Here is a 17,166-nt window from a genome sequence, read left to right as displayed (position 1 = left end):
TGTTGGCTCAAACTGTCACTGCACTTTCCAATGCCAATGACTGCAATAACACTTTTATGTTAAAAAACATTCAAACCCCAAGATTAAATAATAAAAGCAAGGTTAAATAAGATAACATTTCACCAAGAATTCATTAGTACTTCTATACAATCAGAAATCAGAGAGTAATCACCAGCATTTAGAAAGAAATAGGAAAGAATAGAATGGAGAATACTATCCCTAGACAACTCGACTGAATCTCTCTATTCCCTCTTGTCGCGCACTTAGGTCTCCTCGTCAGGAGCTAGTCTGCATCTGGTTTTCATGTTGGCTCACCCGTGAGAGGTTTAAGCTGCCATGGCCGCAAGCTCCAAGGTCGGATGATGAAGATGATGATGGTGAGAAAAAAAACTCAATAAGGCTCATTTTTCTTCTCATGTCAACCTTTTATGTCCTCCCCCACAGTTTAGGTGTCCTTTCCTTAAAATTATTCTATCCTTGTTCGTACAGGTTGGTTATACCAGATTGGATAGCTCACGCAATTTTGGTTCTTATCCGGACAGCTGTCAGGTGCGGCGACAATTTTGAATGCAATCTGAAATTAACCCATGCAGCGACATTGCAGACATTTGTCTGGTGCAATGACAATTCTGACACAATTTGGAATTAACTTATACTACGACATTAATGCAATAAGATAGCAAAATTAAGGATAAAATAGGCTAGGATTCACTAAGTTATAAAATGCAATTTACTAAACTGAAAAAGCTAAAATGTATGCTAAGGATAACTAAATTGGAACAATTTAACCAATAAGTAGGGGGAAAACCTATGCTCTTTCTAGTGCTATCAGTTTCAAAGGGTTCAAGTCAGTGAATTACACGGCCTAACACACGGCTTAGCACATGGGCATGTGGGGCAACTAAGAGAGTTATACGGCCTAGCACACGAGCATGTGGGGCAACTCAGAGAGTTACACGACCTAGCCTACGGGCATGTGGGGCAACTCAGAGAGTTACACAGCCTGGCACACGGGTGTGTTACACGGTCGTGTGACCTTACTCAAAGAGTTACATATATGAGGACACGGGCTGAGACACGACTGTGTGTCCCTAGTTCGATGGTTACATGGCCTAAGACATGGGAGTGTGTCTCAGTCGTGTGAGGCACACAGCCATGTGTGACCCCTGTTTTGCATATTTTGCATCTTTGTCCTAAAAAATTCAAATTGTTTCCAATTAGTACCGATTTGCTTCTAAGTTATTTTTAGGGACTCGAGGGCTCGATATAAGGACAATTTCCATGTATGTGATTGATTTATGATATGTTCAAATTATTGAAAGGTATTAGGTTTAAATGTTACTGTTTGTATGATAACACTTCGTAACCCTAATCCGGTGACGAAGACAAGCTAGGGGTGTTACATAAACTACTTTCATAAGGCATGAATCATATGACCAAAAGAACTTATATAGACATACATGACCCAAAGATACCAAATAGATATACTCAACCCTAAGCCTTACTTAAACCAAAGTAATAAGAAACATGATCATAAACAAAATATCTTAAAAATTCATACTACATGCCACTTATAACCCAAACCAAATAAATATTCATATACTCAACGCATACATAATATACCAAATAAATCCATTTCAATGAAAAAGGAGTTCAATTCAATCTCAAAGTACCAAAGTACTCACCTCAAATCCTTATCATATGCAATAATTCAAAACACAATAATTTACAACTTAGTTCGGATTATAGAAAAAAAACCGTGGATTCCAAACTATTTGACGTCAATTTTATCGTTCCCCTTTTTACTTGAGGATTCTGGCAAGACGTTAGCTATGAAATAAACAATTAAAATGCGTTAATATTACACCATTAAATTTCACATTAAAATTTTAACTTTTACACTCTATTTGCTTAAATTTCAATTTAGTCCCTAAATCGAGACTAACTTTTAATTTCCACTTTTAACTCTATATTTTTCATCCTAATTTTACTTTAAGCTAAAATTTAGCTCCCTATTTTTAATTATACCCTTAAATTCCAAATTTTTTACAATTTAGTCCCTATTACTCAAAATCAAGAATTAACTTCACTATTTAGTTCATTTTCAGTTCTAACTTAGAAATCTATCAATTTAACCCCTAGTATTTAAACTATTCAACTATAGTAACATCAAAATCTTAAGCAGTACTCAAAATTACAATATGGTGATTCTAAAAATATAAAAATTACAAGAAAAGAGGACTAAATTGACTAACCAATTGAAATTTGAATGATCCCTTGGTGTCGTTGCTCCATTCAATTCTTTCTTTCTTTCTTTCTTTTCTTTCTAATTTTGCATGCATTTGTTTTCATCCATTCCCACTTTCTCTATATTTTCTTTTATTATACTTTCATTTAATTATTATTAATAATATTATTAAATGACTCATAAAGTGATATTTGTAGTCTTTGCTAAATTAACCTACAAAAGACAAGTATGCCTTGAATAAAAAATTGGTTTGAAGATTATTTGAATGCAAATTACCCTAGAGTAATTTGCCTCGTCAGGGGTCGAGGTCGTGTCATCCTTAACAGATTATGCATTTTACTCTTCTAGTCTATTAGTGTCGCGACAATGGCCATTGGTGTCACAACGTTGTCCCAAGAGGACATGACTGCATCATCTACAAGGGTTGTGGTCGATGTTGTAACATCAATAGCTCAATGTAGTGACCATAAGTGCTAGTGTCGCAACATGAAGTCCTTAGTGTCACAAAATTGGAGAAAGTTCCCTCGATTTTGCAATTTGGTGACGTCCACTCCTTTGTTGATAGAAAGACATTGGTGTCACAACCTTGGTTCTAGTTTAGGCTCTTCTTCTCATTTTTGCATCCAACCAAGTTCCTGAAACAAGCTCAGCTCAAATTTTAAGTTCCTAATGGCATTAACTTCTCATTTTATTCCAAAAAGCATAAAAATGCAATAAAAACTAAGATTAAACATAAAAGCTAATAACTGCATAAAAGTAATAAAAACAATATAAAATACTCAAAAATAAACTCTTTCAGTGACTAGAGAGCTTAATTTGAAGTATATAAATATGTTAGATCAAAACCCCCTACACTTAAGTCTTTACTTGTCCTCAAGCAAACACACCAAAGACACAAAAGATGTCCCTTGAAATATATTGACAACAAGATACATGGAAATTGAATATTGAATATGCATAGACATATCTAACATACAACTTCAGATTGATGTTTATCTAACATAAGTACTTCAAAAATAAATCTACCTAGTTCATTAAGTTAAAGAGCTAACAAACTTAGAGGCAATTATAGTATATAGATACAGAGTAGATAGAAAATGAGAATAAAAAAAATCATGAAGCTAATTATAAAAAACCCAAGAAGATCATGTAAAAAAAATGTTTAGGTCTCACAGGCTTTTACGCTTGTAACATACTGAGGCTTAGGATGGTTTGAATTCAAAGTAAAGGATAGCTAAAAATAGTTCAAGCACTAGAAACTATAAATCACATGACATTGTGCCCTTTTCTTCCCTAATTTTACCATTGTTCTCACATTCTTATCTTTCCTTCTCTCATATCCTTTTATCTCTAAATTATGGAGGATACAGTTCAATATTAGTACGTACAAAAGCTAGAAAGTTTAAGTGCATTATAAAAGTAAAATGCCTTTTTAAGCTCGAAGATATTTTGTCTTTCGAGCACATTCTATTAAATCTCGTCTTTCACACGCTATGCTTTTTACTTTCACATTACTTTTGTTCACTTACAAAATTTTCATTTAAGCTCATTTTAGCAAGAATTTATAATTACCATATTGAAACATTTGCTCACTTTTTATATTATTTCAACCTAACCTTTAATATCCATGCCCTGACGTTCATTTCATACTGTAAATAAAAATAAGGACAAGAAAGGACTGAGTTACAAACTCATTTTAAGTTCAAGGTTTCAAAAACATATGTTTATCAAGAAAGGATAATATAGGCTCAAACATGGGAAATCAAGGATGCATAGTATAAAGGTAAGTCATTTAGGCTATGGGCTAAGAAAACAATGCCTTATCTCATCCTTAAATATTTCACATTCACACAATTTCTATCATGTTTCACAATTATACAAATGAATGGAAATCAATTCAAATATTTTCTATCTACAACCTATCTATCATTTGGCATAAAATCTGTCACACCCTAAGTCTTCTAGTTCGCGTATTGGTTGGCTGACTAGGTGGGGTTGGCATTGACTCATGTATGAGCTAGTTAGCTCCTATTGGTTTTTGAATCTCCATTGGCCAAACTTGACCAATAGTCATATTTGAATTGGTCACTCGTCCACCTATAACCATTGTTAGTCATGATTAAACATAGTTTTCAACAAGGAAAACAAAAGAGAAACCATAAAAAGAAAACATAATACAAGGAAAGTAAAAGGATTTAAGAATCCCCTAATCTTTCAGTCAATATTCCCTAGCAACCAATTGACTTGACAACATATGTAACACCCCTTACCTGACCCAATTGTCGAGTTTGAGTTACTGAATGTCATACTCATTTTCGAAGCAACAACGATTGAATATATGTTAAATTTATGTCATATACATTTAAATACAACCAAAATATGCATATGATATGATATACAGTCAATTTTGGGTCTTACACGAGCTTATGGAAACTTTTATGTTAATACATCTTTAACTATTCCTCGAATAATGCTGAGGTTAAAGGATCCACTCTTGGTGCCATGCTAAGTTTAAATTTTAATACTCAATTTTCTTACTCAATTAGAATTCTCACAAAATGGAGATTCCAATCAAATACTCCAACGATTTAAGTCCAATAATTAAGCAAATGGGTGCATAAGCAAAGATATGTCCATAAATAAGTGCCAAATATGAATTCATAACAAAGGATAGTGCCATATAATAGTTAATTGTTTAAGTTCAGTCCAAAAATATAACATATGGCATTATAATCCCTTTACAACTTTAAAATTTATAAATTAATGTCTACAAAAGTTCAAGGGTAATTATCCAAATGTCTACAAAAATTCAAGGGTAATTATCCAAACATTTATTGTGTCATCTATTGTCTATAATAAATCAAGACTCCCATTTTACAAGTATGATTATAACAAGTGGAGTATAATTTATTTTAGCTCAAATGAAGTGTATAAAATTTACCTTCATATTTGTTAAGAGTTTCACCCTTTCACCTCAGCATAAAAAAGACATATTAACTATAAATAACTTAATATTTTTGCAAGGATAGTGAGGACAATAAAATGAAGAATACAAAACAAACAATAAAAAAATGATTTTGATTTTGACTTCTACTTTAAGATATCTCTTATGCTGAAAGCTAAAGGCAATTTATAAAGGTTTAAGATGAGCAAAATGATAATGCATAGCACGTTGACAATAATAATTGCTAAACCCACTTATTTCCCATCTTTTCTTTTATCTTATCTTTTGAAATCTTTTCTTATGCCACTTGATGGCCTATTTTGTCTAAGGTAACGACTCCAATTGGGAAAGGTCAAGAAGGATAACTGAAAGCTTTCTATTTTAAGATACACAGTCCAAATATGAAAATACATAAGAATTGTCAAAACACACAAAACTCGTAGCTTTCTATTTATTTTTTTATTTCTTCTTGGTGCAATTTGGCATTTTTATTTTAATATTTGCATAGAGATTCAAATTCTTTTTTTTGACGATTTAAGGTGCACCAAAAATGGAGTCTTTAGAGCTTAATATATAATCGAAACATTGGGAAGTGTTCAGGTTGGAATTCTAAATGTGTCCAAATTACAAAGTTTAGACTTAGTGCATTTAATCTTAGATAAACTTTAGCCTTGGTGCATTTAATCTCATGGTTTCATATGTTGACATCTTCTCCCTAAACCTATATTTCCTGCAAATATTATACACAATATTTTATTAATAAAACTTAGTAAGATAATATGAAATTAATTAATATACTTACCTTTAAAATTGTGATTAAGACTTCGTAACAAGATTTTTTAAATCATATAGAACCAGTGTTAATTGCAACTTCTTAACGATTCAGAAAATAGAGAATAGTCTAGTTTCATAAAGAGCATATAAATATAATAGCAGTAGGCAGTCTAAAGAATTTACACATGCAAAGACAAAATCAGATCGATTTTAGGATCTTCAATAATCCATACTTTGGTTTAGTAGAATCAAAATCAATACAAGATCATCCCTTAGTATGCCTAGAAAATATAGAGGTGGTACTAAGGACTTGCCATCCAACACATCGAATAATATAAGCATCTATGTGCTAGTGCCTAAAGACCAAAGTAGTATTGCACCGTAGTGCCAGTAACATAAGTACCAAAGTACTAATAACAGAAGTACTAGAGTACTAGTAACAAAAGTCCCCTATTGGCATGTCTGAACTTTTACAAACATGTTTGAACCCACACTTTTATGAACATTTGAACAATAATATAAATCGACATATTCAATTTAATAAGAATAAGTCAATTAGAAATCAATATAAATTCAAGATTGTTATGAATATCTTATTAAGTGGATGTCCATCATGATCAAGATAAAATTTTGGTGAACTTTAAATTCTGATAGTTATTAGAATTAGATCTCAACTTCTTTTATACTTCTTATGTCTATAAATAAAGACTCTGATAAAGCATTGTAATCACCCCTTTTGATCAATAAAATACATCCTCTATTGCTTTCATATTTTCTTTGTTCTTTATTCTTTCCATCTCTTTTTATTTTATAACAAAGATAAATATTTTAAGAGATTTTCCATGTGACAAAAATGTTTTTTTTTACCATTTAAAATGTAATTAAAAAGCTCCATGTCATTTCATCACCAAAATTTCATAAACATTCTAATATTTAATTTCTTATGAGTTATAAATGTCTAAAATACACCTAAATGGTAAAATTACCATTTTACCCCTAGACTCGTATTTTTACTCGATTGGGTCAATAATAGTCCAATTAACTAAAATTATCTTCTAAAGGCTTCTCAATCATTTAAAATTTATATAATTCATCAAAAATATAAATTTCTCAAATCAAAACTCTATTAAATACCTTGGTATAATAGTGTATAGTAAATCACAAATTTTAGGGTGTTACATTCATAATTTCTTATATGATGACATTTCCCTAAAAGGGATCATATTAGTTCAATTCATATAGTCAAATTCTTTACTCGCATAGCCTTTATCATATTTCCATTTCCATGTTGCAGCAGATTATAAATTTGTGATCATTGATTGTAGATCATACATACGTATCCATTTCCATTTAATGATTCTAAAATATGGTGATTCATTATTTTTCACTTATTCATTAATTTTTATGGTCATTTTTAAGTTTTATTTTATTAATAATTAATCAAAATTATCAATTAAACACATATTTTACCTTATTGTCATTATTAATATTTTAAAATTTAATCTCTCTACTTTTAAAATTTTCCAATTTAATCCTCGAAGTGATTTTCACCATACCAATTCGTATTCCAATTTATTATTATGCCAATAAATCAATAATAACTCACTTTCATATTTTAATCAAAGTACACTCTAGTCCTCAAACTTTTAAAATAATTTTCTAAAATTCAAAATAATTATAAAAATCAAAATTTATATATTTTTAAAAAATATAAAAATTTCAAAAAAATAATTAAATTTAAAAAATGAAAAACTTTCTAGAATAATAGTTTCGAGGACATTAATAAGTTAATTAATGATTCAAGTTTATCATGCTAAAGTATTTGTTTTATTATTTTTCTTTGAAAAAGTTTTCAAATATATATGGTTTCAAATTTATGTACTCTAATATGGAATTAGTTGTACTATAATAAGATTTTAATTTGACATGTTTAATTTTTTATATTTAACTTGAACAATTTCACTCAATTTGACTCGACTGGATTTGAAAAAAAATTCAAATCGAGTTAAGATGATAAAATAGAATTCGTCAACTCGAAATTTTTCACTCGATTCAACCGGACGCTCACCCTTAGAGAGAGGGTCTATAATTGGCTAAACTAGTTGGTATTCAATGTCTCCAATTGGTAAGTTGAATGATTGTTGTGATAACGTTAATGAAGGTTTGAAGATGGATGACTACGAATAAAGAAGGGGATCATTTTGATAATATGGCTTTAATTGTTATTCTTAATAAAATCATAACATTTTGAAATTGTTAACCAAAATGGGACGCAGAGAGTAGATTGTTCACGCTTGTTGCCACCCAACCATAATTAGCACAACTTAGATGGTGTTAAGCCAACGTTGTGCCCTTCAATATTCTATGAAATCTGAAATTTCCCATTGCAGAAAACTAGGAAGTGCGAGATTATTTTCTTAAATAATAATTACAGGTTCAAGCCTCTTAATGTTTGGCTTAAGTTACTTCTTATGTCAAGGGATAGAAAACTAATCCTTTGCTGTCATGCATAATTTAACTTTTAGTACGGTGACAACCTTATTCAACAAAACCGTTGAAAGGTTTAAGAATAGTTTAATATTGATTGTTGGAAAATATTTGGATCCCAAAAAGAAGCTTATTTTGAAAATATGGTGAAAGATTTGGAAATCCAGCTTCAACTTCCGACCTAAGTGGACCATTGTTGTACCGAACATATTGCTTCAAAAACTGTCTCCTCCCCCTCCAATCTCGACTCTTACATTCCAACATCACTAATTTATTTTGGGATTTATTCGTTTTTTGTATGTTTTTTCTCTTGGTAATTCTCTGCACAATAATTGTTAGCGATCACCATCAAATCGATACCCGAAGCCAAGAAATGACATTGAAGACGGAAAAGAAGATGCAAAAAGAGTCCATCATATGTGTGATAGTAATTACGATTACCAGCACCACCGCCAATTACTTCCTCGCAACAATGACCATCAGCGTAAGAGATCATCTATATTGAAAAGAAAATATTTTTCTGTAATTTCTTCCATAAAAAAGTCCATTAAAAAATGCCACCGTCGCCTCATTGAGTTTTTCTCCAAATTGGAGGGTGCAAAACACTGAGGGAAAGGCTTTGGTATCCTCCATAGGGAAAAAGGCTGGCAGATGCCAAACCAATTTGAGCCCTAGACCTCAACTTGAAATCAAGGATGATGTTGATCTACCTAACATTCTTGCACTGAGAGAAAACAATTGGACCTGGTTGCTTCCTCCGTTAGCTTCAGACAAAACGAGAACCATCGTTCTCGATTTGGACGAGACCCTAGTGCATTCAAGTCCAGACCCACCTCCGGAAACATATGATTCCATGATTAAACCAAGCATTTATGGTTTAAGGATGAACTTCTACGTATGGAAAATACCCAGGGTGGATAAATTCTTGGAAGCAATCAGTAAGAAATACGAGGTGGTAGTTGTCATCGCTGGGCTTGAGCCGTACGCCTCATTACTGCTCGATATTCTAGACCCAAGGGCTTGATATCTCATCGTTTATACAGAGATTCATGCAAGCAATTAGGTCGAGGAAGATTTATTAAGGACTTGTTGAAGATCGGGAGAGACCTCAAACAAGTTGTGATTGTTGATGATAACCCTAAATCCTACACTTTCCAACCTGCAAATGCGATCCCCATAAAAAGAAGCTGATGGTGTTCTTCGAAAGGAATTGCGATGGTTTTAAGGACATAAGAGATGCGATTAAACAATATTTAGATGGCAATGATACAATGAGGCAACCTCTGAGTTTATGAGGGGCATCCTCTGTCATCATTTAAGTTCATCAAATCAGTAAGAAAAAATGCATAGGCACAATGTGGATAGGAAGCGTTTCAATCCGTCTTCTGTTTGGATGATTTTTTTTTCTTTTCCAAATTTTGCTGAGAAATATTACAGATATTTTTTCCGTGTAATAAGCAAAACCGATTTTTTCTCCTTCCTATTTTGAATGACTTATGATGTAATGAGACATGTATTTTTTTTACCCAGCAATACAAATATTATAAAAAAAAAATTTCAATCTAGTACATGTTTTTGTTTAATTACTAAATTAGTACGCATTTCTCGAGACAACAATTTAGGCCGACTCAATGTTGCATTTTGTAGACAGTCACTAGCATCAATTTCAATTTCAAACATTTTACTTTATTGATTTAAGTAATAAATAGATAAATCATTATGTAATGCTTTTGATCAAAATGAAAGTGAGCGGTGGATGTGGCTAAATCGGTTTACATTAGATTGATTTTATCTTTTTTTCATTTTTAATTCAGTCAAAATAGATCAATTGATGTGAGAGAAGTGAGCACTGAGAAAATCAATTCTAGATCGATTTTTAGGGAAGAGTCTCTACCAAATATTTCTTACCAAATTTGATGAAAATGTCATATTTTAAAAAAATTAGGGAAATGAGTCAATTTTTTAAATATTTAGAGAAATAACTCAATTTTTAAGAGAAAAAGAGAAAACGCGTCCTACTGAACGCATTTTCTATTGAGGTGGCTGAAAGCACGCCCTGTAGGACACACTTATTTGCCAGCTCAGCTGAAAACGCATCCTACTAGATGCATTTTTCTACCATGTCAGATGAAAACGTGTCCTATTGGACACTGTTTAAGTTTCTCTCTCCTCGACCTTTTTTTAAGGGTTAAGGGTTTTTCTAGAGTTTAAGGTTTGAAATTTTAGGAGAAAGACACAATTGCATTTGTGTTTGAGGTAAACATTGTGATAGCTTAAAGGTATATTTGAGTTAACAGTGATGTTATAGTGCTTGGGGGCCCACGCATTTCATTTGTCGTGTCGAGATGGAACCATTACCTTAGAAGCTGTAACACACCAAAATAGGGCTTAGAAGTTTTGAGGGTATTTTAGGAATTTTAGCCTATATGTGCTCGAAATTTCATAAGGTTGGTATTCAATATTGTTTACGACAGTGGCTATTAGGGAATTAAGTCAATTTCTGAAAATGAGTTTTAAATATTTTTAATTTTGAAAATAGGACTTACTTGTAAACTAGTCAATGCTAAGAGTTTTTATGAAGCAATTTGCCCAAAATTTTAAATTGAACTTAAAAACCCCCATTCTATACCTTTGTTTCATGATAGTAGCTCATTCCTTTTGCTTATGCCTTCCCTTGCTCTCACCATTGATTTTTTATTATAAATCCTAATCCCTATTGATTTCCACCAACATTCAAGCTATGAAACTCCATTAAAACCAAGAAAACACCCAAAAACTTCATTAATTTCATTATCTTCTTCAAGAGTGGATTTTCTGAAATTTCGCCAAAGTTTGTTTTTCTTCCACTCAAGGTAACTAATCATCTTCCTATTAGTTTTAAATGTTATCTAGACTTTTAAATCGAATTTCTAGCCATTAAAATGCATGTTTTAGAAAAAAGCCAAAAAGTTGGTTGTCAAGGGTGAATTTCGGGTTTCTAGGTTAAAAATTAGTTTTAAAGTGTTTTCCAACTTATTTTAACTTAATTAGAAGGTTTCTAAAGTTACTTTTAAGTTTTGTTAAGAGTTTATCATGTTTTAATGAATTTCTGTTAAAATGGCCAAAACTTGTCGAAAATTTTTGATACCTTGAAATGTGAAGTTTTGTGTAGTTTAAAGGTTGGGAATTAGTCGTAGATGAATATGTAGATGAATGAAAATCGTTTCGTATGAAAAAATTAAGTGTAGACCGAGTTATTTGAATTTTAAGTTTGTCATGCTAAAGGTTTCGGTTAAGAGAGTGTGTAGCTTATGGCTTATGTTTGTGACTGTTTAAGGTGAGTTATTAGCTAATTGTGGATTGTATATTTGTGTGGTTTGTCTTGTTGAAGCGTAGGAGTCAATAGGACCTTCAACGAGTAGAGATAAAGGCAAAGAAAAGCTTGCTTAAGCTTTCGGTTTTCAACGGGAGTTGATTTTTGGTGAGTGTTTTGGAATAGCTGTACGTAAGCAATTCATTGTGTTGTTTGGGAATTTAAAGGTAGCCTAAATGCCTTCTCTAAATTCTGAGTGTAAGTGTCTCTTACCTATGCTAAATATGTGATAAATGTGCTTGTGAATTGTGATAAAGAGAACTAGGGCGTGATGTAATATGAATATGTTGTGATGACTGTTGTGATAGTAAACATGGGGGTATGACATTCATGCCATGTGACAATGTGTACAATGTAACAGCCCGTTTTTTAGTGGTATCAAAAAATAGTGGTTTTGGATCCACAAATCTGACAAGTAAGTTCGAAAATATTATTATTTAATATTTATGAGTCGAATGTGATTTTAAAAAGGTTTTTGATATGGTATTTGAATGATTAATTAAGTTCAAGTGGTAACACCCTAAAGTCAAGTGGTTTTAGAAAATGAGGTATCGGGACCTCGTTTCTATAAACCGAGCCATAAATATTTTTATAAATATTTAAAAAGTGTCATTAAGGTGGTATTAAAGTTTTGTTAAGAAATTTTAACGTTTCAATAGTTAATTAATTAAAAAGGACTAAATCATAACAGATGTAAAATTTGATCACTATTTGATTTGAGTGATTAAATGGTTTATTGAATAAAGGAAAAGGGACTTAAATGGTAATTATACCATTTAAGGATTTAGTGCACGATTTTGGGCAACTAAAAGCATTAAATTTGGATGATTTTTAAATGGACAAAATGGTAACTTCATAATTAAATTAAAATAAAAACAAAACAATTAAGCTATCATCCTTTTCCTTAGTGTTTGCTGAAATCGAAGAAACATGGAAGCCATGGATGATAGCTTAAGCATTCGATCAAAGTCCCATTTTGCATGTAAGCTAAATTTGAGTTTATATCTAATAATTTTTATGTTTTTAAGATCGTTGCAACTAGGTGCAGCTAGCCCGTACCTTCGATTTTGAAACTGTTAAAGATATAGAATGTTTCCATTGATGAATATATGTGATTTTATTTGTTTAATGATGAATTTGAAATATTATTTTTTGTTTAAATGTATTTTGTTAAGTAATTTTAATGAATTTTCCAATTAGGGACTAAATTATTGAAATAACAAAACTACAAGGATTTGATGTGAAATTGTTGCAAAAATGGGCTGAAATGGAGGCTATGAATATTCAGCTGATGTGAATTGGCATTAAAAATGGTTAATTAGCATGTTTTAGGCTCAAGGACTAAATTGAATAAAAGTAAAATATTAGGGGAAATTTTGTAAAAATGTCAAAAAGACTAAATTGCATAAAATACATTTTTTAATATCTAAATTAATAAATTAAATGAAATTATTAATTTAGATCAAGACCGAGTAGAAAATCGAAAAGAATAAAAAATTACCAAAATGCCCCTATACTTTGACATTTCTGCAATTTAGCCAGGTAAGTTCATATGAACTAAATTTTGCATGATGTTGATTAAATTGAATGTTAATATGCTATTCTATTGTGCTTAAATCAATATATATATGATATTATGCAATTTATCATGTCATGAAATGATGGAAATCCAACAACGTAAGATGACTATCAAGCCCCGTTTGAATATTAGGAATTCATAAGATACAAATGACATGTCATTGAGGTTTACATGTTTTGGGTGTTGGTCTTGAATGTCCTACCAATGGCTGAGTTTCAGCATTTGTTGCAGATACTCAACAGCTTGTGGAGCAGCATTGTGTAGCTACATTCTAACCAACAGCTCATGTGAGCAGACCCATTTCACAGCTCATATGAGCATACTCTTTTCAAGATCGTGTGAGCATATATGTAAAGTAAAGGACACACTATGCTTATATGTTTAGCATACTTCGTGTGAGCTATCCCTTGTATCCAATGATATTCTAAACGGTTCAATGGGCATGAAAAATTGAAGGAAAGGTATGTGTTCAATATGAACCAAGACATGTATGTATGAAATAAATTGAAATTGTGAGCTACATGAAAAGAGTGTTATGTTATGATGGATGATAAATCCAATTGAATCATGCTCATGTATAAAGGTTAATCATGTTAAATTCACATGAATTATGTTTAAATGAACTTACATGTGTTGTTGGTGTGCTTAGGCTTGTGCCAAGCTTATGATTGGATTATATCATGCTTAGTTTTAATGAAATACATTGAGACGGTAAGTTTCCAATTGGTAATATGCTTATGTACATGAAAAGGTGGTATAAATTAAAGTATGTAATTTCTTATGAAATGATTTATCATGTAGTAGATTCCAAAAGAGCTATGTTAAATGCACTAGCTCGTAGTCATGGTTGATGTTATGCTTATGTCTTGTATTATGCAAAGGGTACAAGTATGGAAAGGTAATGAAAATGGTAAGTTCATAGTTGAAATGAAATATGATGAAATAAAAGGGAATGATGAGTTGAAAGATGTACTTGTATGTGACAAGTTTACGTATGTTATGGATGAATATACCTAGTTCATGAACAAATATGCTAATTAATGAATTGATGTTGTTATTTAAGCTAAAGTAAGTAAATGTAATAGAAAGTAAATAAACGGAAGGGGTCAAGTCTTATGAAATCCTACTATGTTAGGAATGATAAGTATATATGGTGTTGATAGACTTATTCCATAGTCAGTTGATGATTACGGTTCGATAAATATTGAGACATTGATATAGGTTTATACTTAACTTATAATGTTCGTTATTTAAATGGAATGCTATGTTTAAAGTTGATACGTGCTTACTAAGCATTCATGCTTATGTGGTTATCTTTCTCTTACTTTAAAGATTATCAGAAGCTTGATCGAGTTGGAAACTAGTCAGAGATCCATCACACTATCCATTGATTTTATCGGTAGATTTTGATGCTTTGGTCATGGTTATACTGCCATGTATAGGTAGACTATATCTAATGTTTAGTTAATGATATTGGCATGTTATGTTGCTTTGAATTTGTGAAATTTATGTTATTTTGATGCCTTGATGGTTGATGTGCTTTTGGCATTTTGATGCTTAATGGTTGGTGTTTATATGATCAAATTGATGCATGGTTTTTATGGCCAAGGTGGTAACTGTTGGCATGTTTTCAAAATGAGAATTTAGGGCACTCTTTGATATGTAATTTAGTCAAGTATAATTGGTTGAATTATGACCCATTTTTTTGAGTGTAAATTTGACTTGTTGTCAATTATGGTATAACTTGGTATGGAATTAAGCTAAATATATATGGATGGAATATGGTTTTCTTTGGAAGGTATTGAACTAGATGTGCATGATGTAAATATGGTATATAAATGTCGGTTGTTTGATACCATTTGGAAATGGTTGGTTTGTGTTATTTCAGTGGTTATGATGCATGTGAGGAATGGTCAAAATGGTAAGGTTATTTTGATATGGCATGAATCTAATATGGTATGGTTGATATGTATCAATTGTTATATGTTTTTGCATGGAAACAAATTAGTTGATAACTGGTAAATGTGCACATGTTTAGGTTGACTTGATGATTTATGTTTGAGGTGCCTTTTGGCATATTGGTTGTATGGATAAATGACCTATTGAATTGGTCTTAAAATGCATGTTTTTGTTATGTTTTGATGCTTGAAATAGGTGAAAATGGCTTGCATGTGTACGCATGTATGGTTCGAAAATGGCCTATTTCTTGTCCACACAGCCTAAGACACGAGCGTGTGTCTTAGCCGTGTGTGACAAACGGCCTTGCGACACGGCCGTGTCTCCCCTGTAGGTTTTTAAGGTGACCATTTCGAAGGTTACACGGCCTAGCACACAAGCGTCTGGCTTGGCCGTGTGACCGAAGTTAGAGAGTCACACAGGCTGGGACACGGCTGTGTGTCCCTACTTCGAATGTCCACACGGCCTGGCCACATGGTCGTGTGACCCCTACAGTGTGAATTTTTCCATCATTTTTCATAAAGGTTTAAATGTTTCAGATTTAGTCCTAAATCATTTCTAAAGTGTTTCTAAGGCCTCGGGGGCTCGAATTAGGGTGTGTTAGATTGGATTTTTGCAATGATTATGAAATGTTGGAAATGAATGATTTGACATATGTGTTTAAGGTAATGCTCCGTAACCCTATTCTAGCGATACGGGTTAGGGTTCTTACATATAATATGATAATGATGTGATTATACAGTGAATATATGTGGATAATCGGTAAGTAATATATAATGATTGTGTGCGTATTTTGGCCTTGTAATCTTATGAGACTGTTGGATATAGTTGGCATGCCATAGGATTGTGAGTACTCACTATATATGTGTTGTGATATTTGGCGCGTTGAGACTCGGGATAGTTTTTGGAGAGATAAAGGCATGTGAGCTAAGCTTCATTCATCAGGATATGTATTTTTGGTGTGTTGGAGAGTATAGCTATAAGTTTCACTTATGGGATATGTTCGACTTTACGAGACTGTGTGGTGTGTTAGAGATCTGTGTATCCAATGAGTGGTGATAGAGTCCACTTCATGTTTCATGGCCTCAAGAGCCAAACTATCCTTAAATATGTTTTACATGTATTATATTTTATGGTCTTGAATAATAGTGAAAATAATAAATAGAGGATTGCATGAAAATTGGTTAAACGTGTGAAATATGACATCGATGTAACGATGCTAAAAATATGTTATGACTGTTTTCTTCGTTGCATAGTGGCTTGATTTCATAGTGGTTGTTCTGAGCATTCACTGAGCTTGTTAAGCTCACCCACTCTATTTTACCTTTGCAGAGTAGTTGCATTCCCAATGTAAGCAGTGTGGCCTTCGAGGAAGCGATCCAAGCCATTGTTTTAGTTGCTATAGTAGGTGTACTTGGTTTAAGTTTTATATGGGACTTTAACGCAATGTGGTAGACTTTATCTCATTTTTGTTAAGTCATTTTTGGGCCATTTACTTGTTGTTATGTTTGGCAGCATGTGGACTTGACCATGGTATTTGACTACTATTTTAGAAATTTTGATGCTTATTTGACTAGATGAATGAAGCATGATATTTAGGGATTAAATTGAATGGTTTTAATGCATACATATGTTGAATTTTTTTAACCTGGAGCAGAGGTATCGATATTAGGGCTTTAAAAATGATACCTCTGTATTTTTTGAAAGTGTAGGAAGATAGAACAAAGAATTGGTATCGATACCTCGGTATGAGAATCGATACTCGGGGTAAGTTTATTGATACCTTGTGAAAGGTATCGATAGTTTTCAACACTTTGAAATTTGGT

General features: G+C 32.1%; 1 protein-coding gene across 1 annotated transcript; it reads left to right on the top strand.

Annotated features, from left to right (window-relative positions):
• Nucleotides 1-336: 336 nt before the first annotated feature.
• On the top strand, nucleotides 337-9,477 carry LOC107900090 (uncharacterized protein C2F7.02c-like). The gene is made up of 4 exons (XM_041095599.1): nucleotides 337-354; nucleotides 490-549; nucleotides 8,793-8,937; nucleotides 9,089-9,477. Exons 1-4 carry the CDS (start codon nucleotides 337-339, stop codon nucleotides 9,475-9,477), a joined length of 612 nt encoding a protein of 203 aa, XP_040951533.1.
• Nucleotides 9,478-17,166: the final 7,689 nt, after the last annotated feature.

Source organism: Gossypium hirsutum, chromosome D06, assembly GCF_007990345.1.
Source record: "Gossypium hirsutum isolate 1008001.06 chromosome D06, Gossypium_hirsutum_v2.1, whole genome shotgun sequence".
Taxonomy (NCBI): domain Eukaryota; kingdom Viridiplantae; phylum Streptophyta; class Magnoliopsida; order Malvales; family Malvaceae; genus Gossypium; species Gossypium hirsutum.
Note: the sequence above shows the minus strand (reverse complement) of the source record. Positions and strands in the feature narration are given on the sequence as shown.